General features: G+C 54.1%; 2 protein-coding genes across 2 annotated transcripts; both read right to left on the bottom strand.

Annotated features, from left to right (window-relative positions):
• Positions 1-952: 952 nt before the first annotated feature.
• Erfe (erythroferrone) lies at positions 953-8,687 on the bottom strand. Its single transcript, XM_021175106.1, has 8 exons — positions 8,469-8,687; positions 6,633-6,755; positions 5,708-5,810; positions 4,838-5,094; positions 4,657-4,765; positions 4,477-4,567; positions 3,709-3,787; positions 953-2,799 (listed from the first exon to the last, which is right to left on the bottom strand). Exons 1-8 carry the CDS (start codon positions 8,634-8,636, stop codon positions 2,701-2,703), a joined length of 1,029 nt encoding a protein of 342 aa, XP_021030765.1. The 5' UTR covers positions 8,637-8,687; the 3' UTR covers positions 953-2,700.
• A 3,957-nt stretch (positions 8,688-12,644) lies between these two features.
• Klhl30 (kelch like family member 30) lies at positions 12,645-24,107 on the bottom strand. Its single transcript, XM_021170102.1, has 8 exons — positions 23,988-24,107; positions 20,664-21,510; positions 19,546-19,681; positions 17,723-17,809; positions 17,243-17,398; positions 16,154-16,342; positions 15,665-15,810; positions 12,645-14,040 (listed from the first exon to the last, which is right to left on the bottom strand). Exons 2-8 carry the CDS (start codon positions 21,435-21,437, stop codon positions 13,783-13,785), a joined length of 1,746 nt encoding a protein of 581 aa, XP_021025761.1. The 5' UTR covers positions 21,438-21,510; positions 23,988-24,107; the 3' UTR covers positions 12,645-13,782.
• Positions 24,108-24,351: the final 244 nt, after the last annotated feature.

The following is a 24,351-nucleotide window of genomic DNA, read 5'->3' as shown; positions in this document are numbered from 1 at the left end:
AAAAAAAAAAAAAAGAAAAAAGAAAATGTGCTGCAGATGCTACCTCAAAATACCTGTACAAACCATAGATGACTTCTTAGGGTCTGTCATGGAAAAGCCATAAATAGAAATTGAATGCATACAAATATCCCTAAATTTAAACATTCAAAAGTCCAGCCTGGGCTACATACTAAGACTCTGCCTCAGAAACCCACTCAGAGCTGAAGACATATCTTGGTGGAGGGCTTTCCTAGCATGCTTGGAATCCTGGGCTCCTTCACCATAAACCAGACATGGCAGTACATGCCTATAGCCCCAACACCTGATTAGAGGCAGGAAGATCAGAATTGGAATAGCCAGTTTGAGGCTAGCCTGGGATGCCTGAGACACTGCTCAAAAAAACAAACAACCCCAACATACTAGGGAGGAGGTGGAGCTGGAGTCAGCTCATTTGGTGAAAGTGCTTGCCATTCGTGAGGGCCTGAGTTTAATTTCCATCATTCACATAAGAAACCAGGTGTGGTAGCACACGGCTTATAATCCTGTTCTGGGAATGGTGGGAACAGGCAGATCCTCAGACCTTGCATCTGGGACCTAGTGAGATCCTGTCCCCACAAAACAAAGCGGTTGGCTCCTGAGGAACACCCTAGGTTGACCTCTGCATGTACTACACACAGAGGAATAAAACCTTTCAAAATAACACTGTGGGCCCGGCGAGCTTGTTCAGCTGCTAAAGGCACTTCCTGCCAAGCCTAAGCACCCAGATTCAGTCTCCAGGACCCACAAAGTAAGAGAACCAACTGCTGTGGCTGTCATCGATCTCCATATCTGTACCTCCCAAATAAATGCAATTCAAATAAATTTTAAGTAACTTCAAGAGCATTAGTGCTACCCTGTCGACAGACTGAGAGACAGCAATCTTGCTTGGAGACTAGGACCTGGGCAGCCTGGCATACAGACAGAGAATGTCAACTCATCAGAAAGCCAAACAGTTTAATTTAGCAATTTCATAGCAGCCCAGGAATCATTCAGTGCCCCATAGGCTGTGACCCATGTCCCCAAGTGCTTCTGTCTGGGTAACTCTTGGCACTGTGGCCTTCCTGGTAAGAGCCTCTCCTGCTACTTCAGTAGGAGTCTCAAGACTAAAGGCATTTCTCCCTTACTTTCCAGAGCTTACCCCTCATGGTCTTTGGTGAGATGAGCTGGAAAGAGGTCATGCTTCTTGGGTCTGCCCTTCATTGTTAAGGCTTTGTGTGATCCATTACATAAATATATTCTGCCTAGCAATATGACACAATAAATACTTTTAAGTTGCTGTGTAACACAGTTGTTGGAAGGTAAGATATGTGCTTATGTGGCTTTCTCAAGGGTAGAAGATAACGTCACTGACATGTCTGTGCCCACTGGATACAAAATGAAATCCAGAAAAGGGTGGGGTGTGTCCACCTCATGTCCTTATCAGAGTGCCAGGGAGTCAGGACCCAGGCCAGCACAGTGCTTCCTGGTAGGGTGGGTACCAGCCATACTGAGAATCAGGCCAGGCCTGCTCACGGACAGCTCCCCCAGGAACCTGTTGCTCTGTGTTGGCAGCCTGATTTGGGGACAGGTCCGATTATAGAAGGGCGTTCTGATGTAGTAGCTTCATCCTGGTGTCAGCTGAAAGATGAAGCAACTGGAGCTAACCCATCATCCCAGGCTTGAGCACTCCTGCTAGGCCAAGAGATCCCAAAGCAGCTGGTGGGTGTGGACTGCTGGCTGTCAGCTCTTTCATCAGCAGGCCATCAGGACTTGGAGGGTCCAGCCCTCTCCACTGCCTATTAGGATCTGGTTCTACATTTTGTTAAAAATGGGAAAACCACTGAAACAGGCTGCAGGGTGGCAGCCCTTCTCATGGGAAGAGCCCTCAGCCAGCTTCTCCCTCCCAAGCTGCCCATTCAGCCTGACCACCCACCCCCTTTACAGTGGAGTCTCAGGAGGGAAACTTGAGCAGGTGCCTCGTGTGGATGACTGTGCTCAAACTTTGGTTTAGTGTGTGGGCCCTAGCAGTGAGCCCGAGCCTCCGAGGGTTGGGAAGTTGGCTGGTAGCCTTTGTAGAGGATAAGGATGGCAAAGGAGTGCAGCTCCCGTATGTTAGGGTGCTCACCAGGGGCCTGCAGGTCATCGTGCTAACCCCAGACACAGAAACTGCTGCCAGGCCCAGGATTACTGGCCCCTGAAGTTCCTAGGTCCCTGAGGCTGTACTCTAGGCAGAGACATAGAGAATACTGCAGGATAGGAACCCAGGAACCCAGGTAGACAGTGTATGGTCCAAGAAGGTCTGGGCTTCCCTCTTAGGCACTAAGGACCTACAGTCATTTCCCTATAGTCCTACCCTGTGCAGGCTGAGTTGTCCCAGGTAGTGAGTGGCCTGGCTAGTTTGCTGGGCCGCAGGAAGGAATTTGAGCCTGTGTAGAGCGACAAGGATGCCAGCTCTGTAGCTGGGAATAGAGCAAGTGCTTCCACGTAAGCTGGATGGTCCCAGAAGAGCCAAGCAAGGCTTAGGATATTCACAAATTGCTGCTGGTTCTGGGAGAGCCTGCTTCCATCACCTCTGCAGGAATACAGTGGCTATGGTAAGAGGTATTGCGACGGCCAGTGTGTGCAGAGGTCCAGTGGGCTTCCTTGTGCACAGGGCCACTATCACCACTCTGCTTGGTAAGGGTAAGAGCCTGCAGCAGCTGCTCACAGGCCCAGGAGGATAGCACTGAAGTGAGAGCCACTGCGTACCGTGAGGGAGGAGCCACTGGCATTGTCCAAGAAGACAGAGGTGTAGTGTCCTGCCTGGAGGGAAGAGCATATGTCAGTTATCTGGCCGGCCCTGCAGCAGAGACCCTAGGCAGCCTACAGAGCCCAACAGGAGTCATTTCCATACTGTGACCTATTCTGCCCCACATGGGAGAAGACCACATCTTAGTCCAGAGGCAATGTTTGATAGTCTTGCACTCAAACCCCACACAGTGGCTCTTATTCTATTGCTCTCCAGTGTTTCCATCTCAGTATATGGGAGCAAGCTCCTGCTCAGGGCTCAGATCAGGTTTAAGAGGCAAGCAAGGTGGTTCTTCTGCCACTGCCTGATGTGGCCTGTAGAACCATCGTGGGCATTACTCTGCTCTGGCTGCCCCAATGTGGCATCACATTCCCTGGAAACTGCCAGAATAAGGACTGAGATCCTCCCAGGGAAGTCGCTTCTGAGGACCCACATGTAATGCACACCCTTTGACTTCAATGGAACTCATGCTAACAGCACTACAGCTGGCTTGATCCAAGCCATCCACCCTGGAGCTCAGCAGAACTATATGAGCGCTCCACACACCTCTTTACCTTCTAGTAAATGCCAACCACAGTGACAAAGGAGACCGTCACTGAGGTTCCACATAGAACTGTCTTGGGCCTCCCATAGCCCCAGGGGCTCAGGCCTCATCAAGTTCTATGCCCCCCAGCTTCCTGGCCATGGAGGGCCTGGGTGGCTGGAAGCACCTGTCTGTCACATCAGATTCTTGGAAGGTCTGAAAGGGAAACTACTGTCCCACCAACACAGACTGGGGGATAAGAGAATGGGACCTGAAGCTCGCCTCTTCTCAAGCCAGCATCGGCACTTGAATGTGTCCAAGGGTGCTATGCCAATAGCCCTGAGCATCTGCCAACACCCCCTATACCCCCTACCCACATGGCCAGCACAGCCCCACACACCTGTAGATAGAGGACACCATTTACTGAGATGGTGAAGAGCTCGCTGCTGTTCTCCAGCCCCATCACAGTCTCCAGGGAGCTGCGCCCAAGACAGAAAGAGGGTCAGCCTGTTCCCAGGCTCACCAGCTTCACTCTGCACTCAGCAGCAGGCATTCAGTGCTCAGCCCCATAAGCAGTAAAGTACTAGGTCCAAAGCCATCATCCCTAGGAGGCAGTGCTTGAAACTGGGTCCTCAGGAGGAAAGACAGGAAAGGCCAGATCCATGCAAGGCCACAAAGGCCTGGTTCTCCGAAGGGAAATCAAGATAGGTGACACGCAAAACCAGAAGATTCAGGAAGTCCAAAGCCAGCTTAAGTCTGAGACCTCCCCCGCTGTTCACTCACAGCTCTCCCAACGATGCGAAGCACCTACCCTTTGCCTGGCCTCCATTCCAGGTACCAGGCAGAGGGTCACAGTCCCCGTTCTCATGGACCAAATGAGGCACACAGGGTGGACACCACCAGTAATAAGCAATAAAAGTCATCGGGGCAAATTCACCGCGGAGGAGCGGGAGAGTAACCAAGGAAGGGCTCATGGAATTCCACAAAAGCCCTACAGAGGCTCTCTCTCTGTCCTCTGAATGAGAGTCCTGGAATCAGGAAGGGCCTGTCTCATGGGTCCTGGGAAGGAGTTAGGGTAGGATGGGGTCAAGATCCCCCACGCCCCGTGGTAGTAGAAATGGAGGAGGGTCTTTACACTAAAAACGGCCAGGCCGCAATGCCTACTCACGCATTGTGCTGGCAGAGAGACTGGATGCAGATCAGCAGGCGCAGACGGTCCCGGGGTCGTGATGGTCCCTTTCTTGGCTGCTCCGTGAGTGCTGTGGAAGACAGGTCATGGTGGTCACGTGCACCCTGGCAGGGCCAGGGCAATGGGCGGTCCCTCCCATCGCCACGCCCCGAACCTCACCCACGTGCAGAGTGGCAGCAAGCGCGTAGAAGCCAGCCACAGGTGCAGTGTACTGGCCGCTGGTCAGATTCAAGCCTGGGCCCCGGCGGAAGGCTCCCTCAACTTCGGGCTACGGAGCACACAGACGAGGTCACCCTAGGTCCCCACCCTGCTCCACCCAGCCAGCTGCATCCCCACTCACCAGGTAGTAGATCCCGAGCTCGTGCAACGCACGCCGCTCCACCTGCACATCCCGGCGCAAGCGACAGTGGAACGCTGCCTCCACACGTGGTGCCCGCGGGCCCTGGGCCAAGGTCGCAGCCAGCAGAGCTAACAATGCCCCTGGGTCCTGGCTATCAGGCTCCTGGGCGGCTGGGACACGGGAAGGGCTACCCGAGGCTGGTGTAGTGAGATCCCTGATGCAGTGCTCCAGATGGCTCTCTCGCTGCCGTACTGCGCCTGACACAAAGCAGTTAGTGGACCACTCTACTCACCAGCCCCATGGCCTTAGAGCGTGGTGACTGAGACTGGCGGTCCTGGGGACATTACTGCCTGACCTGGCAGCTGCCAGTTTCCCTTCACACCATTCGATACAAGCTCCAGCAAGTGCATACCCAGCACCCAGCACCCTGTTCGCTAACCTCACCCTCTATCGAGATACCTGTATTTCTGGGAATGTTGTCTAGAAATACTTATTGTGGCTACACTGGAAGAAACATAAAGGTTCGTCACTCTCTGGAAGCTTATTTAAAACCAAACAAGCCGTGGCATGGAAGCAGGAAAGGGCTCCCAGCAGTCCTCCATGGTACAGTCAATTGCAGAAGATAGTGACAGCCACTCCCCAGCAGCAGGCTGCAGGGCTGGTCCTCCAGTGAAGAACAATAAAAGGCCTCCCTCCCTGAGGCTTCCACCTGCCGCATGTCTCCCACCCACAGTCCCGCCCCATGACAGGCAGGGCTGCCAACAGGGAAGCAACATAGCAGGTGTTTTCTGGGACCTGAACTTTACCCTCTAGAGATGCCCTGATGGTTTGCCCACACCAGAACATGTGCCCACAGAGTGGCACCCCTACCTTTCAGCAACAGCTGGAACTCCTTCAGCAGAACCTCAGATGGGATAAAGGGGCCTGGGGGGCCCTGAGGACCTGGTGGCCCTGGGGGTCCTGGCAGGCCAAGCTGGAAGGGAAGGCAGGGGTTAAGAACATTTGAGGGGAGAGGTGACCCCTCTGCCAGGTCCTACATCGAGGCTGGCAGGAGAGCTCCCGCCTTGGCTGTGGGCTCTTCCCTCCGTGGCGGAGGTCCTTAGGGCTCTCATACTCCTCTATCATCAAGCATGGAATGCAGGCCATGGGCAAGGATGGGATTGTACAGATGTGGAGCTTCTTAGGGGCTGTACAGGGCATGGCAGGCTCTGTATGCAAGAGCCCTACAGCTGCCTCTCTGTATCTCAGTCTGGCCTGAGACTAACAAGTCTCCACGGCACTTGGGAGTTTATACTGGTCTGGGTCAGGACCTAAGGGAAGGAGGCAAGCTCCTGCATAGAGAAGCCTAAGCAAGGCCAGGTAGCCTAAGGGGGCAGGGCTGACCACACACACACCCAGGCCCAGTGAATGGGTCAGATCCTGGGCAGGTAAGGCTGACCCTCAATAGAGAAACACAACACACACTGGAGCCCAGCCTGGACCCAGAGTTACTTAGAGGACCTCAATGCAGGAGTCAGCCATCAGGCCCAAGTGCCAGCTTCCTGCCCAAGCCAGGGCCATACTGAGAGGCTCCCATCCTGTACCATTCCAGCAGCTTGAAGCCAACCCAACTCCTAAGCATATGCTGGGCGAGCTTCTCCCTCTGGCCATGAAGGAAAACCTGGCATCCTGAGGGCTCCTAACTCCTGACTTGCTGGACGCCAGCTTCATACTTGATCCTTGTTTCTTTCCATGGCTTCTGCTGTTGGAAAGGGCACTAGGGGGCTCATGGAGGTGGTGGGCACAAGCTGCTCACCTTCAGCCTCCTGGCTTTGGTCCTGCTCCTCCTCTTACTGTTGATCCCCTTGTCACTCTGCTTGACAAACAGCATCCAAGCATCCCGGGGATCCACACTGTGTGCATGCGCAATGGTGGGTTCCTGGAGCACAGATGGCCACAGTAGGTTTGCTTGGTAGCATCTTGCCCTTGTCACTTGTGTTTTCAGAGGTAGTGTCCCACCCATCCCCAGCCCATGGAGGAGGGGAGCCCAGGCTGCAAGAAGGTAGGGGTGGGGCTCCAGAGCAGGTACTCTGGGATGTATCTTCCTGCTTTTCCTTGAGTGTCACCGTCCTTTGACAGTCATTGGAACTCACAGTTACTTAGGAGGTGACTATGAATATATGAATACTGGCTGACAACAGGTCATTTTGTTCCTCCCCACAGTCAGAAGTGTCAGGGAGACCAGCCTCAGGGCCACTGTGGTCACAGGTCATGGGGAGCAGTGGGGCAGAGGAGCCGGATGTCATGACTCCAAGCCTTTACCTTTCTCAGCTTTCTAAAACACTGGCCCAAGGAGCCAAGCTCTGAGAGTGGCCTTGTTTCCTGGCAGAAGCCTTTGGCAAATAGGACAATTAGTGGGCCTCTAATGGTCTGGGTCCCATGTAGGGCTACCAGCTAGGAAAGGAATGAACCCTTCAAGAGGCCTTAGAAGAAGGCAAGGGCACAGACTCCAGTGTCTGACAGAAAGACCCAGGATCTCAGAACTACCCAAACCGGGGTCTTGTGGGTCACAGGCCAGGCTGCTGTGTCAGGAAGATGGAGGCTTCTATGCTTCTTGCTGTGTGATGCCCTCAGTGGACACTCACAGTGCAGTGCTTTTATTATAGGTCAGGACAGGTGTACTGACCCTTCTAGGGGACCAGTGGCCTGTGTACAGACTCACACCACTGTCAACTTGAGGGCAGCACTGAAAATACATGGAGCCATGTTGGTCCGGGGCCCCAGGAGTTGGAGTGGGAGCTGGGTTCCAGCTATCAGGGAACTGGTGACACCTTGACCCTCCCAAAGAGGGTTCAAGGCCAACATTCCACTGGGAAGGTCCAGCCTACTCCCCACTTCCTGATGACTATGTCTGGACCTCATGAAAGTTTTGAAGGCTGATGACTGGGGGTCAGGGGGAGGCTTTAGACAACAGGGACATTTGTACTCCAACCAAAGGAGGCAGAAATGGGATGGTGGAAGGACCCAGGGATGCCTTGCAGAGGGAGGTATTGTAACCATCTCCAGCTGTCTTAGTGGATGTTTTGTTGGCCCCTGGGGTGCTGAGAACTGAAGAGCGCTGGCCTGGGGTTTCCTTGTGCCTGGCCCACACAGCATGAGCGAACAACTAGACCCTGAAATTCTTCCCAGAACTCTCACCAACAGGACTGACCAGCTCCAATGAAGGCTACCAATCCACCCTCCCCAGGCCTCTAGCCACACCCTCCCCAGCCTGCGTCTCCACCCCAGCAGTTCAGGTGGAGACCTTGGGAGGGATCACAGGCAGAGCCTGGTTACATCACTCCTTTCCCAGACGCAGTCACCTAACAAAAAGGAACTAGATCTGAGAGCCCCGCTCTCTCACCAGTCTTCCAGTTTCACGAGGAGCAAGTTAACTGCATTTCACACCTTTCCCAATCTCTCCTACTGGCCTAGTGGAGTTCTGCCGCCAAAGCCACAGTACAGAGGACGCATCCACCCAACCCTGGGTCTCACAGAGCCCCTGAGAGCGACGTATCCCCAGTGTTGGACACTGCGCAGCAAGGGGTGCCACCTTCCCCACCGTCTCGGGGCCCCCCGGGACAGGAAGATGTGGGGCGCGGCTGCGTCTTACCGGCGGGCTGTCGGCTGGCGGGGCGGGCAGCTCGGCCCCGGGCGGCTGCGGGCGTGCATGAGTCCCCACGGGCTCCGCGGACTCGGGGACACCGAGGCCCATGGCGACGAGTAGGCTGGCGCAGGCGAGCAGCGTGCGAGCTCCGACGGGGCGGCGGGTCGAGGCCATGCTGGCGGCGGCGGCGGCAGTAAAGAGCACGGCTGGTCAGGTCGGCGCCTTATAACGCGCTTGAATCCCCCGCCTCGCGCGCGCCGCCCTCGCTGCCGTCGCCCCCTCGCGGCTAGGGCACGCTCTGCAGGCACAGGGGACCCCGAGGAGGCGGGCGCCCGATCCGGTCCGTGCACGCCTCCACTTTGCTGCCTGTAGCCCAGGTTTAGCTTCTCCTCTCCTAGCCCTGCACCGTGGCTTTCTAAGAACCCCCTTCCTCTAAGGACACCCACTGCACCATTCTGCGCGTCTTCTTAGGACCTCCCCGCGCCCCGGGTCTCTTCTTTTCTCCTGGTTCCAGGCCTTAATGACAAGTTGAGTACCTGAGAATATGGCAGCCCTTATGGCTCCTCCTCTTCAAGCTGGGGAACCTGGAGCACTTTTAAGGTTTTCCTGCTCTTCCCCACCCCGGATCTGCACAACTGGGACCTCTCAGGCTCCAGCTACGGAGTCTGCTACTAGCAGCTACAGAGAACTGACCCAGGCTGGCTGAAAGGTCGGATCAACCAGGACAGATGTGGCAAATCCTAAAGGACGAACTGCAAACTGCGAGGAGGCCTTTTCTGGGTGGTTCTCCAGAGAGGCAGGCCTAGCTGCCTTGAGCTGCTGTCATTACATTGGCTGTAGATAAAGCAGTACACCTGGGTTTCTTTGGTGGTTTTTTTCCCTTTGTTTGCTTGCTTGCTTGATTTGTTTTTAATCTTAAATTGTGTGCGTCCAGGTGCCCTTAAAGGCTAGAAGAGCGAGTCAAAAGAAGGGACTTGATTTGGGAAGTATGACCCTAAGATGTCAAGTGACCCTGCTCTGTTCACAGTGAGGGCCCCAGCTGGAGCGCTGACAACCACATCTGTTGCCATGTGAAAGGAGTTATTTTCCCAAACAACGGACTGTCCTAGTGATGTCATGGGCTCTTCCAGAGGGCCCAGATCCAAATAGTTCTGGTACTGGCATGGCTTCCTGGACCCTAGCTCAAGGTAATGACGCGGTCCAGTTCAGGCGCGTAGCCCCAGAGCCCTAGTCATTCAGGAAAGGTTCCCGCATGTTTGCAGGGTCCTGTTTGAAAGCAAGGTCCTCAGGAGGACAGGAGTGCGTGGCAAAGCTCACAGGGTCCACAGCCTTGAAGGAGCGGCAGCTCTGATTCAGAAGTGGGACCCTTGAGGGTGGTGGTGCCTGGGTCTGAGTGAACATGCTGAGTGAGTCGGACCCCAGCAGGAGAGCAGCGAGTGACCTCCCTGTGCCTTCTTGCATGGCAGAAATCTAATCCTCATTCCTGGGACCTCATGTCATGGCCTTGACCCAGCTTCCTGGCTGTTCAATGAGCCAAGCTTTCTCCGTGTCCCTCTTCAAAGGAAGGCTGTAGGCTGATGAGGTCATGGGCATGAAATCTTCCCTTTACTCAAAGACAGTGGGAGCCTGCCTGAGGCTGACTGGCTGTGTGGCCTCAAGAGTACCTGCAGTTAGCAGTGGTGTTGTTAGCTATGTATGCCTTGAATGTGGATGGACCATCAGTACTCAGATCACATGACTGCCCCTAACATACAAAGGAGGAAAATGAGGGCTAGAGCTTGGGAGAATCAAGGAGTCCCCAAACCAAGGCATATCCAGGCCCAGGTCATGTCTTGCAGTCAGCAGCTCTGTAGGCCTTGAGTGCTCCAATGGGCTCTGAGTGCTCCTAGGGTGTGGTGGTCTAAGTAACAAAGCCCCCCATAGGCCCATATATTTGAATGCTTAGTCATTGGGAATAGAACTGTTTGAAGGGATTAGAAGGATTAGGAGGTGCCGCCTTGTTGGAGGACATGTATAACTAGGGGTGGACTCTGAGGTTTCAAAGCCCATGCTGGGCCCAGTCTCTCTGGCCTGCAGCTCAGAGTGTAGCTCAGATAAGCCCCAGCACCTCTTAAACCAGAAGCAATCCCCCAATTAAGTGCCTTTTTCTGTAAGAATTGCCTTGGTTGTGGCTGGAGAGATGGCTCAGCAGTTAAGAGGACTGGCTGTTCTCTCCTGAGTTCGATTCTCAGCAACCACACGGTGGCTCACAACCATCTGTAATGGGGATCTGATGCCCTCTTCTGGTGTGTTTGAAGACAGCTACAGTATACTCATATACGTTAAATAAGTAAGTAAATCATTAAAAAAAATTGATTTGGTCCTGGTGTCTCTTCACAGCATTAGAACACTGAGGCATGAGGGCTCAAGTACTCTTGGACTCTAAGTGCTCCTGAAGGCTCTGGGTACTCCAGTAGGGTCTGAGTGCTCTCCTGAAGGGTCAGAGGGATCTGAGGAATCTAAGTGCTCCCGCAGGCTCTGAGTGCTCCTGGAGGGTCTGAGGGCTCTCCTGAGGGCTCTGGATGCTCCTGTAGGCTTTATGTGCTGCGGAGCACTCTATATTCTAACTAGAAGTCCTCACCAGCTTCAGATGTCCGAGTCCTTGTTTTCCCAGGGATTCTGGGGTATGATTCTTGGGGTGCCTTGTGGCCATCCCCTGCATTACAGGAGCATCTCCTGAGTGTCTGGTGTGCTCCAGTCTGTGTGTTATGCTGGTGGCTGTCCCTCTTCCTGCTCACTTTGTGCCCCCACAGTGGCTTTAGTGGACTCTGCCAGTGTTTTGTCTTCCCTCCCTATGTTCTGATTGCTTTGGTCAGTGGGTGGTTGTCAGGCTGCTAGCAGGAGATGGGGACAGTAGAGTTAGGGACATTTCCACATCTACCCCCCACCCCCACCCCCCAGACACTGTAGCTAAAGCTGTGTTCTCTCAGCATCTGCCTCTTCCCTGGTCTCTGGAAGCTGGTGGTGGTCAGGATACCCTGTTGTTGCTAGCTCCTAGCATCTCCACAGCTCACCTCCACCAGCTGGATACCCTTGAAGCTGGCCCCAGTTGGAGACTTATTAGACTCCCAGCTCCCTAGCTGGAGGACCTTTCCTCTTGGAACACCATTTATGCCACTGACCCCAGAATGACCAGGTTAGGCACAATTCAGCAATGCTGAGAACCATGTCTCTCTCTCTATTCCAGGATTCCCCCAACTCACACTTGCCCAGGGATGTGTGGCCTTTCTAACTCCCTTTTTCTTTCTTTCTTTCTTTTTTTCTTTCTTTCTTTCTTTTTTTTTTTTTTTGGTTTTTCGAGACAGGGTTTCTCTGTATGGCTCTGGATATCCTGGAACTCACTCTGTAAACCAGGCTGGCCTCGAACTCAGAAATCCACCTGCCTCTGCTTCCCAAGTGCTGGGATTAAAGGCGTGCACCACCACCACCTGGCCAACTCCCTTTTTCTGATTAAAGTCAGCGTCACTCTTTCAGCCTTTGCCTTTGGAAAGCCCTGGGATTGCATGCTCAGGGAAACACTATAGGACATCCCCCATGGTATAGAGTCCTCAATTGTTTTCATGGGACAAGAGCTACATCCTGATCTGCAGGCCAAGAGAGACTGGGCCTGGCATGAGACAACTTTTGAAACCTTAAAGCCCACTTCTAGTAACATACTTTCTCTCACAAGCCACACCCCCTAATCCTTCTAATCCTTTCAAACAGTTCCACTCCCTGGTGACTAAGCATTCATATAGATGAGCCTATGGGGCCAACTCTTATTCAAACCCCCAACATCATGGGAGCATTTAGAACCCAGGCATGAGTTCTGTCCTCTTAGAAGTAACATCTCTACCCCTCTGCCCTATTTCATCTCTGAGTTGGCTCAATGATCTCAAAGACAGGCAATGAAGTCAGGTCTGGGAGCAAAGTGAATCCGGACTTGCAAAGTCAAGGCAGAGCCTGGAGTCCTGTCCTCAGAACTCAGTAGTGTCAAGAACCACTCTGAGCCCCTGGGCTGGTCCTAGAGAAGAAGTCTGCACTCAGTGAGAGCTGGGGGCCACTCAAGCTTCGGTGGGCTAGTAGCTGGTGTTGGCCAGACCAACTCCCAACCTACAGTCTAGGTCCTCAGCAGTCTGTAGCAGACAGAGCATGCCACTCACACACAGTGAGAGTCCTTTATTGTTTGTCTGGTTACAAATCTGCTGCCTTGTCTGGAGGAGAGCAAGAGGGGGAAGGGACAGAGATGTGGAGACTGAAAAATGCATGACCTCATGAGACCACGGTCTGAGTCATGTTAAATCATATCATGACTGGCAGGAGAGTCCATCAGATGTTAGCTCCACCCCATCTCAGCAGACCCCCGGGAGCAAGCTTCTGACACACCCCAGGGCCATCCCCAGAATCCCTGCGACCAGGGTGAGGGATCAGGTGTGAGATACCCCGGATATCAAATATTAACTCCTTTATCAGATGACCTGCATATCTGATATTTAGTCATAACAGTAGCAAAATTATCATTATGAAGGAACAATGAAGACAGTGTTATGGTCGAAAGTGACTACAACATGAGGAACTGTATTAGCACTGGGAAGCTTGGGAACCACTCTCCTACAGAATCCTCCACTGTCCCACTCTCCTGCTCTGAACCGCATCCCCTGCCTTCCTAGCCTCTCTTCAGGGGCCGCTTTTTCCTGGTGTCAGAGGTACCCATGGTGGAGTAGAGCCACCTTCCTCCCAGAAGCAGCTATGTAAACACAGTGCCAACACACAGAGGCTAGAGATGGGGAGAGCCCAGCCACCCCATGTGGGGCAAATATGGAATCTGAGGAAAGAGGGGAGAGGGGAAGCTGTGGACATGGTCAAAGAGCATGGCATGGCCTGCTCTAGGCTGGGCCTCAAAGCTTGAGGCCCTGGCTCAGTGTTTGGGGTATTCCATTTTAACTCCCCATTTGCACAGCTCCCCACTCCCCCCCAAACCACGGTAGGTAGAGCAAGAAGAACTGCCACCACGGGGCCTGTTTTCCCTGAGGGTACAGTCCAGGACCCCTTAGTTTCTTTCTCTGGGGTCTTCGGGGACAGCAGAGCTCTTTCCCCCACTGTGTGAGCTGAGTATCAGGGTCTCCCTCGCTCATACAACTGGTCACAAAGTTGGTAGCCCCAGAGCTGTGTCATCTGATACTGAGCCCAGCCCATGCCTTGGAGGGGGCAGCAACTCACAGTAGACAGAGGACATGCATGGGGGGGGGGATGGTGGCATTGTGCAGGACAATGAGGAGCAGAGCCAGGAACTCCTCCCTCCCTAGTGCTCCTGAGGGGCAGTGGGGATGAAGGGCTGTGTCCATTTGGAGACATCCAGAAAGATGGTAGAGGCCCCATGGTACAGCCAGAGACGGGGTAGAGAGCCATGGCGGGCCCAGGCATCTCTTACAGTGTCGTAGGCCTCCATCTCTACATGGTAGTCTCCATCCATGCCTTGCCAGCGGCCACCCGTCACATACAGCAGGTCACCCAGAGGCACTAATGCACCGTTCTCATGTAGGCTGTGTTGAGACTGCACCTGTGGACGGCCATTATCAGGGCCAGCGGCAACGGGAGGGCAGAAACAAGGATGTCCTTGGTGTTAGCATTCTGTCTAAACTCCACCTCACATTACCTGGCAACAGCCAGATAGGCCTGGCCCACTATAAAAGGGGCTGTGTGCCCCTCCTCTCTCTCTTATTCTACTTCCTGCTTGTTTCTCTCTTACCCTCTTGGGCTCTTCCCTTCCTCTTCCCTTCTCCCTCTCTCCACATGGTCATGGTCAGCCTTCTCTACTTTCTTCTCTACTTTCTCCCTCCCTCTGCCTTTCTTTGCCTCCACTATCCTCTTAACTTCCTTCCCCATGCCTTGAATAAACTCTATTCTATACTATACCATCATGTGTCTGGTCCCTCAGCAGGAAGGGATGCCTCAGCAGGGGCCTGCTGAGACATCCCCTTCCCCATACCTCACCACACCCCCATAGAACATATATCTTATATTTCTTTATATTTTCATAATCACAACACTTGGTGGGGCTGGGGACCACTACCTGACCCTGAATCCCAAAGCTCATCACTGCTCACTGTGGCTATACCAGGTTCTCTTTACCAGCGGGGCTCTGGTCTCTCTCCAGCCTACATCTAACAGGATGGCTCCTTCAGGCCCTGGAGTCACAGAATCCAAGTAGGTTGCTGAGGTCTGAGTCCAGAGCTGCCTCCAATGGGGTGTGGGTTGAGCCTTGGCCCCCCTGCATCTCTCTTGGAGGAGACAGATGCACCAGAAAAGGCTGGTGCTGCCTCCACGTGAAGGTGGCCGCAAGTAGCCGTCCTGCCTGCGGGCCCAATAAAGACCAAGTAGGAGCCATACTCCTGGGAGCCTGGCCCAGCTGTGGCTCAGCTGGGAGGCTCAAGGAAGAGCACCTTGGCAGGGCTTGCTCTGTACCCGCTTGGCTACTATAATGGGGCTTCCAGTCAGTGGGACATTGAAGCTAGAGGGCAGCTGTGGGCAAGAGGATGCAGTGGGGCTGCCATCACCAAGCTGACTGGTGGGTGGCTGGGGGGGTTGAGGGGGGTACCATTTTCATCAGAGACTAAGAATCTTGAGGTAGGTGGACTGACCCAGAACATCCAGCCTAGAACTAAGGAGAAAGGCCAGGGCTCTGGACCCCCCCCGCCCCCACCATGGGCTGGCATCTGGGCATTCTCAAATCCCACCCTTTCCTGGTCCTGAAGAACAGGGGCAAGGTAGAATGGTCCTGGGGAGACAGCTACTCCTCACTCTTAAGTGAAGGATCCACCTGCTTGGCTTGATCCTTCCAGAGTGGGACGCTGACTCCCTCCTGGCTAACAAGTGATTCTCGCTTTCTGTCCATGGCTGTCCCAGAGGTGCTCAGCGCTAAGCATGGATTAGATCCCGGAGAAGGAAGACAAGAGCTCGAGGGAAAGCAAACTGACAGTGACCCACAGTCATTGTCTGTGTCACCATCACCACTGACACAGTGGCTGCTCTATAGTCTAGAGAGAGCCTGAAGGCTTGCCTTGGCTCTATGTTGGCCTCTCTGGCACTCCTCCACACACCTCCTTTCTATTGCATCTCTGAGGTGTCAGGAGTCCAGCAAAGCTCCACCAGGGAACAGCGGAGGGATACCTGGGATGGCTCACCTTCTGCCACAGGTTGGCCCCGGGATCATACACATAGACCTTCTTAGTGTTGTCACCGATGAGATACAGGGCTCCATTGAGAGCTGCACAGCGTGGAGAGGACAGGTACTTGGGCAGGAAAGGCGAAGCGATGACACTCCACGCATCTGCAGAGCACATGCATAAATGACGACACCTCCACCCTGAAGCCTCCAGAAACACAGCACACTCTGACAATGGATTAAGCCCAGGGCAGTGTGCCTCTCTGCCTTGCCTGCCTCTCTCACTGAGGTATAGCAGGCAGGAGGGATGGGGCTTTGACCTGGCCACTGTCCCACCTCATTCCCACAGGCTGCTGGGAGGTCCTGAGCCTCTGCATCTGTCCAGTCCACGTTTCCACATGGTGGACAGGTGGCTCTCTTCTGCCAAGTCCAGAAACCATGGCCTCCCTCCAACTGCTGGGCCTTGTCACCTCAGGAATATAGGCTACCAGGGAGGTGGCCTTCCTACCTGTCACAGGGCTGTAGCACTGGAGAGCCAGCATGTTGTACTTGCAGGCACTGGAGCCCACCAGATAGAGGCGGCCTTGGCAGCCGGCAGCCGAGAAGTTGCTGACATACTTGGGCGCCGGGCCGACGGGAGCCCAGCTGTCCGTGTAGGGATCATACCGCTCTACCTCCACTGCGTCCAGGGCGGTGCCTGTGAGAGGATGTCTTAACTGGCAGTATCAGGGCACTGGGGTCTAGGCATAGGCGCCTGAAAGCTGAGGGTCTGGGTGTTCAGAGGCAGCAAGTATGGCTCTAGAGCCCCAGGAAGTGAGGGTGAATGGAGGAGGTAGGACCTTGGGATTCTGTGACCTGGGTCCTGTTGATATGCAGCGGGGCTTATCCAAGACCACACCAAGAGGTGGGATGCAGGTGGGATGCTGAGCACTGGTCCCTCGGGCCAGTTCTGAGAGAGCAGGTTGTAAGGCATAAGACTATGGTGATAGCCCCCCAGTGGAATGGGTATGCCATAAATGAGAACTTATTGTGGGACACATGTTTCCTAGCTTAAGCTTCTGTGAGACCCTGGGGTCCCCATGGTGCCTGGGACTTGAGGAGTAAGTATTTTCTTTGCTTTCTGGTCAGGAACACAGCAATTCTTTGAAAAGAGGGGGCCCTCCCCCCTCATCTATTAGACACTAGACGTGGCTTCCAGGCTGCCTGTGAGTCTTATTTTAATATTCATAACTGGCACTGGGTTGTCTGGATGATGAAGCGTGAAGCCAGTAGCAACGCAGAGGTCGCTGTGGGTCAGTCACCTCAGAGGCTTGCAGTGACCCTGAACTGAGGGCTGAGTCCCTAGTTCCTGGGTGTGTGTGTGATCATTCCTGCTGGCCTGGAGGCTCTGAGTCCTCCAGGATAGAAAACCAGGGGTTGGCTAGTTCCTTGCTACCCAGGATGCCCCAGCCAGGGGTTCTGAGGACTATCAGCATGGGGCTCACTGACCCCTAAAGGCAGAGATATCTCCCTAGTAGCATCCAGTGATGACGTGGGGTAGGGGACCTGTGGCTCTAGGAATAAGGGGTATGTATGGTGCTAGGGAGGGCAGTCTCACCACCGATGGCATAGATCTCTCCATTCAGCGCTGTACTGGCATGGTTCGTGCGGGCCTTCAGCATGGGTGCCACAGGCTTCCAGATAGCTTCCTTCAGTGGGAAGCACCAGGCCTGGGTGGTCGACCAGGTATCTGTTTTGGTGCCCCGTGAGCCACCTGTCAGCGAGAAGTTCAGTAAACACAGTGGTGGCTCCCAGCACCTGGCAGTGGACTCTGCTTTTTAAACTTATTTACCTGTTTTAAAATTATTTTGGTCTTTGCTTGTTTTTGAGTCAGGCTTGCTATATATAGGCAAGGATGTCCCTCAGTTTCTGACCCTCCCATCTCTACCTCTGGAGATCCCTCACTTTCAGAGGTGTAGAAAGGGCGGGAAGGTCTTAGGAGACCTCCAAGGATCCTATTGGGTGGGAGAGTTGGTGTGAGGGCCCCCGTCTTCTATCAAGTCAATCAGGGTGTCCCTAGGAGCTCTGGGCCACCCACCTGTGACGTAAACATCACTGTTGAGTGCTGCCAGGGAGAAGCCCCACTTGTGGTAATCAGGGAAGTCCGGGAGTGCCATCCACTGCCCTGGAGAGGAGAGAGAGGCAGGGGCTCAGAGTGGTTATGCCATTGCCTTTGCGTCTTTTTCAGGAACTGGCTGTAGAAACGTCCCCCTCACTAGCAGTGACAAAAAAGGGTGATGATGGTAGAGTCAGCCTGGAGTGTCCTGCTCATTGTACTCCCACACAGTACCAGGCTGGGGGCCCAGCCTAGACAAGTGTAGCCCAGGATCAGCAGGCTCTTGTCATTCTGACCTGAAGCTCACTGCACTGACCTGAAGGTAGCAACTGTGTGTGGGCATCACTAGTAGGTAGTAACACACTCGTTCACTCCTCCATTCATGTGTCTATCCCAAGCCTCTCTCCATTTCCAAGGCAGTCAAGGGATACAGAGAGTGAGATACCAGCCTTGCAGCAGTAGAGTGAAGTCCAAATCCTGCCTTGTGTGTGCAAGTTGTGTGAATTTAGACAAGGTCCAGCCCTGGTTTCCCTGTCTGTAGAATGGGGATGAACTGGGCCAGAGAGATGATTCAGCCAGCAACAGCACTTGCCATGGAGGTTGATGGTCTGATCCCTGGATGCCAAGTGATAGGAGTCCTGATTCCCACCTGTGCACCATGGCACACATTCCTCCCTCCCATATCAATAAATAAGTGTAAAACACAAATTTAAAAAGGCATGAGATGAATGATGCACGGGACACGCCCACCACGGTGACTGTTAAGCCGTTCTCACTGTTGTCACCACTGTGAGGGACGGAGTGATGGGGAATGTTTGGAATGAAACCATCATGAGACCATAGGCGTGGGAAACTTGAATCCTGTGAATGAACACTCCTTGCAAGTGTTTGTGGGAGACCAGGCTCTGGGGAAGTCCCCTGGACTGTTGACTGTTTATGACACTTTGGGAACATGTAGAATTCTAGGGCTCCTGGTGAGTTGAGAGCCTGGCACCATGGGTAGGAACGGAGTGTCCCCTGATTCATGTCTGTGTCACCCCAGGATGAGGATGGCGCAGCAATCGGCAGGCCACTGTTGCCAGCCAGCTGCTCTCTCCTGACGTCAACTCCAAATCCCCACTATAAGCCTCTGACCTGGACCGCTGGCCTTGGCCTTCCTCCAGCCCGCCAGAGCTGATGCGGTGGTGCTGGCGACCTGCCTCGGCCCTGGAGACAACCGGCCCTCATCAGCACTTTCCCAAGAGCTCTCCTGGGGAGAGGGCCTACGGGGTGCCCAACTACCCCTTCCCCAGGCTCCCTTACAACCATGGAGGGGAGGCATGAGGAACCTATTTCACAGATGAGAAAAATCAAGACATATCCAGGGAGGCTAGATGACTTGTTCCAGGGCTAAACTGGATCCCAATTTAAGCTGACCCAGAAAACCCAAACTCTCACTCCTGGGCTGTTTGCACCCTCTTATTTTCCCCTAGAGCCTTGGTTCCTACACTGGATGCATAGGGCAGGAGAACCTAGAGCAATTGATGGGCTAGGAAGACATTCACCCATAATAGTACTGTCTGGGCTAGGCCCTTTGGTCCCAGCCCCCAGGGCCTAAGAAAAACCAGAGGTGGAGCTCCTACCAAGGGAAGTGGACTGACAGTATTCCCACCCTCCCCCCTATGGCCACCAGGCTCCTCTGCAACTCTGGTAAGGTTCAAAACTCAACCTTCTGGAGGCAGGGCCCCCCTTCACTGGACACCTGACTGGCTGTACCCCAAGGTGGGGCATGGCTCATGTCCAGGACAAACATGGCAGGTACTTACTGGCCTTGGTGTTGTAGAAAGCAAAGTTCCCAGTGTAGTGGCTGGGTTCCTCACCACCGTCCTCGTCCTCCTCCAGCGCCCGTCCTCCAACGACCACCAGCACCTCCTGCATCTTCTGTGGGAGGCCAGGAAGCTCCTGTGGACAGGAGCCAGGTCAGAGCGGCTAGCCATTGTCTGTCTAGCCTGAGGGTCACGTGTAGTCTTCTCTCAGTGCCTGTGCTTGAGGCTAGGTGGGCTTTGGTATGTGTGCACACATGAATGTGTGTATACATCTGTGAGTACCTGTGCATGCATGTCTGCATAGGCTGGACATAGTGGTGCACATCCCCACACCATTCAAACCCCCACCCCATCCACACCCCACCTGGTCCACACCCCCATCCCATGGTGAGCTATGTCTCTCACTAGTCACAAAGCGCTTTCTCAAGTGCTCTTGAGTACCCTTGGGGAACCAGGCCTGTCACTCTCTTAGGACCTGCCTGCTGCCAGCATGAGCAGAGATGGAATTCCATACAGGTTCAGTCAGAACTGCTCAGGAGCACTTGGTGACAGCTTCCAGGTCCCACAGTGCTCCACCCCAATGCAGCTATCCATCATCCTGGATGGTTTTCCTTCATCTTCCTCCTTTCAACTCCTGTCTCCACTAAGGCCTAGCTCTTCCAGGGAGTCCTTCCTGACTGCCAGCCTGTGCCCAATGCCCCTAGCACCCTCCCAGTGGTGGCCTTTCCACCGTGTAGAAAGGGTCTGCTTTTTTGTTTGTTTTTGTTTTTGGAGACAGGTAGCCTTGGCCACCTGAAACTCACTCTGTAGACCAGGCTAGCCTCAAATTCAGAGATTCAGCTGCCTCTAACTCCCAAGTGCTGGCATTAAAGGTGTGTGCCACCACGTGCCCAGCAGTGATGGGCTTCTTAAAGGTAGAGACACTTCTAGGCTCCTCCCCCTGGGCCTCAGATCATGGCACCCTTGAGAGATGGATGGTGATGCTCTGTCAGAGGGCCAGCCTTCAGAAGGGAGCCATGCAAGATGGGGCATGTTGGCGCTCTTTTCTCTCCATTCAGGTGGGGGCTCAGGGGCTTCCCCTCCACTTCTTAGGTGGAAGTCCCTGGCCTCTCACTCACCACACTGTGCCCCTGGGACAAGGCCTCCTGACACGCCTCTGACTCCTGAATCAGTGGCTCTGTGGCGAGCAACTGTTGCACGCAGGGCCTAGGCACGGCATCCAGGTGCACTAGGCTGAGGAGCTCAGGCAGGTGGGCAGCCCGGTCCTGGGGGTCATGGCGCACCCAGCGCAGCAGGGCCTCGAGCCGACTCTGCTCCGGTTGTACCTGCAGCAGGTCGCTGGCCAGACAGGTAGCCAGCCGGTCTCTTGGCAGCTGCAAGAATTCATCCTCTTGGGCCACCGCCTCAAAGTTCTCCCGCAGGAAAGCCCAGGCTTTGGCAGCTACCCCTAGCAGGCCTTGCTGTTCCCCAAACTCGCAGATGCCCAGACAGTTAGTAGCATCTAGCTGCTGCTGGAGATATCGGCCGCAGACCTTCTGTACAGTGGGGAAGTGCAGGCGTGAGGCGGAGCGGGTTAGCGCCTCTACGTTAGTCTGAGTGATGGTCAACCGGCCCGTGTACACGAAGTCCACCAGCTGCCCCACCATAGCCGGCTCCACGTCTCGCAGCTCCACACGTGCCGAGAAGCTCTCAGTGAAGTCTCCGGCAAACATGGCATGGAAGTAGGGGCTATTGAGCGCCAGAAGGCTGCGGTGACAAGGCAGCTCCTGGTCCCCGACCAGCAGTGTGACATCGGCCAGCTTGGGCAGGGAGCGCAGACGCTGAAGGCCTTCCAGCATATCTTGGGCATGTGAAGGCAGATGGAAGTCCAGGTCGTCTAAATTCCTCACCATGATGCAGTGCGCACAGAGACCCCTGTAGCCCACCCTCTTTTCCGGAAGTAGTTCCTGGGGCACCCCTGAAGACCTAAGTAGAAAAGCAGGGTCAGCCATGAGAGCTACAGTCTCGTGCACCTGTGATTCATTGTGTGACTGTCTGGACATCAGCCGTCCTCACCTCTGGCAAGTGCCAGTGAGGGCCACTTTGGGCATCCCACATCCTGCTCTATCCCAGGTCCCCAGCCCTGGTAAGGGAAGCAACTGTGGCTTACACTTTATAGGGAGGAAGCCGAGGGCTAGACTACTCATGGCCAGGTAATTAGGGTAACACAGGACCATAGAGAGCACACGAACCCGGGGCCTCCTATCTTCTACAGTGTAGACCTCCAAGGTTAGGTGTTGCAGGATTTTTCCCATCCAATCACATTAGGGCAGTGGGAGGCTTGTGATTGGACAGGAGAAGGGAGGCGGAGTGAGGAGTTGAGGAGAGAGAGAGAGAGGTCTCAGGAGGAGAGAGAGGACCAGAATGGAGTTGTGGTGTTATCAAAAGGTTAGAATAATTGTGTTAAAACTTTATCAGTATCAATTGGCCCTGAAATTATTGTATTGGCATCTTGTAAATTGTGATTAAATTGATACGTAAATCTGATTGGTTAACTATAAACTTAAGAGACTTGTTTCTGTCGGGTAATTAGGTGTTGAGATGGCTAACCAGGGGTGCGTGGGACGTTGTGTGAAAGCAAGAGGAACTTGGGAAGAGGAGCATCCAAGAGATAACCTGGTGGGAGCCTTGTGGCCTAGCAGGGCTGGCAAGTTGGCAGGCTGAGAGACCGAGCAAGTGAGATCACCTGGTGCAGGGTTAGCTCTAGATATTTCCCGCAACAGTTAGGGAACCTCCCTGCTCTAAGAGCCCAAGAGGCGTCTCCCTCCCAGGGGCCATGTTGCTGGGCTAGCCACTGGTTTTACTCTGCCCCGTTGTTTTTTACTGCCTGTCTGCATGAACTTGCTGGGTGATTGGGTTGAGTCAACTCTGGTTCGGTCACCCTTGGGGCAGCGCCTATGCACAGGTTCCCAGACCTCTTCCTGTGTTCCCACTTGGCCTTGCCACCACTCTGCCAACTGAGTGCTGGTAATTTACAGAGAACCTGATCCACAGAGTTTGAGTCACCAACCCAAGCCCACAGAGCTAGGAAGCAGATGTTGAGGGGCGGGGAGGGGGTTGGGGCGTGGCAACTGAATTCAGAGCCTGGCTTGCAACCATAGAACTCAAAATATAACCACAGCAGCTTCCCATCCTGCTGAGTGCACAGCCTGTCAGCAGATTCCACTTCTAGACCTAACGATAAGAATGTCTGGTATTTTGCCCTAAGAAAACTGCCAAAGATAACAGCCACTGGTCACAGTGGAGCACACCTACAATCCCAAAGCTGAGGCAGGAGGCTTACCAGTAAATTCAAGGTCTGCTTGGGTTACAGAGTGAGACCTTGTAAAAGAAAAAAAAAAATTTTTTTCTTTTTTAGAAAGAAGGCTCAGCGGTTAAGAGCACCGACTGCTCTTCCAGAGGTCATGAGTTCAAATCCCAGCAACTACATGGTGGCTCACAACCATCCATAATGAGAAACAAATAAAGAACCTATGGGCTGGAGCGAGCAGAGTGGGGGTGGGGGATAGGGGGTGGGGGGCAGGGCCGGAGTAAGAGGGAGAAAGGGGTGGGGGTGGGGAAAGAAAAAAGGGAATTAAGGGAAGAAAAAGCATGAAGGGGGAGGGACAACGCTAAGGAGAGATGGGAGGGATACACAGAGTCCCTCAAAGCTGAAAGCCGCACAGTGGTAGTGTATTGTGCTCCCAGGGGTCCCTCACACAGTCATGAGTGATTAGCAAGACTGGTGAATTCCTGGAACACAGGGACATCAAAGGATGGCACTATCCAGTGAACTGGCAAACCACAGGGCCTGTGGCTTGGGGCTGGTTGGGAACTTAAGACCCACACCCCCATCCCCACTGCCCTCTCCTTCCTACAGCACAGGGACCTACCTAAGCATCTACTCAGGAGGATGTTCAAGGAGCAGCCTTGGCTTGGCCTACAAAGGGAAGCTCAGGACCCTCAAAGCCACCAGGAATCCATCCTGTCTAACCTCTTAGGGAGGCCTCTGGTTGGGGTTATGGTATTTTAGCTGAGGCGTGTGCAGGAAGGGCTGTGCCCAAGGCAACACCCACAGGCCTTGCATTCCGGTCACTGCTGGACTCTTTGGCTATCGCCCATAGCTACAATGGTACAACCAGGCCTGTGCACGCTGCACGTCTCCAAGGGACCTCAGAGATACCTGCAAACACCTGCTGCCCTGTAGCTCCACGGAGGCTGGAGGGTAAAGTGGGAGTTCAGAGTCTTACCAGGGCATGCTCATGCCAATAGCTTTAATGCAGCCCTGCTAATGCAGCTCTGACTGCATTCCTGAAGTCCGACTTCTCTCTCTGAGCCCATCCAGCTCCCAGGAGCCCCTTGCCTGTAGAGGACTCTGCTAAGCTTAGCCAGAACTCACCTCCTTATAGAACCCCTGGTCTTACCTGTTAGTAGACTCCCTTAGGGCTCCTTGCTGAGACCATAGACCAAAGGGCAGGACTTAGGCTGAAGTGTGGGCCACAAAGGAGGCCTGCTGGGCTAGGCTGGGCTGGGCAGGGCAGACCACGTGGGAACTTAGGGGTATTTTTAGTCTCTGTATGGGTGAAGGGGGGCGGGAGGAGTGAGGTCACAGCTCTTCGAAGACTGTCTCCTTTGAAAATCCTCACTGTCTCTATCACACAGGAGGTCTCTGGGTTACAGTAGGGGCAGTAGGGAACTTGGACAAGTTGGTGCTTTGATTCATCCCGGGCAGTTAGGCTGAGGTGGGGGAGCCGAGAATGTAAGACAGACACATGGAGGGTGGAGAAA

Source organism: Mus caroli, chromosome 1 (genome assembly GCF_900094665.2).
Source record: "Mus caroli chromosome 1, CAROLI_EIJ_v1.1, whole genome shotgun sequence".
In the NCBI taxonomy this organism is placed as follows: Eukaryota; Metazoa; Chordata; class Mammalia; order Rodentia; family Muridae; genus Mus; species Mus caroli.
This window is presented reverse-complemented; position numbering and strand designations above follow the sequence as displayed.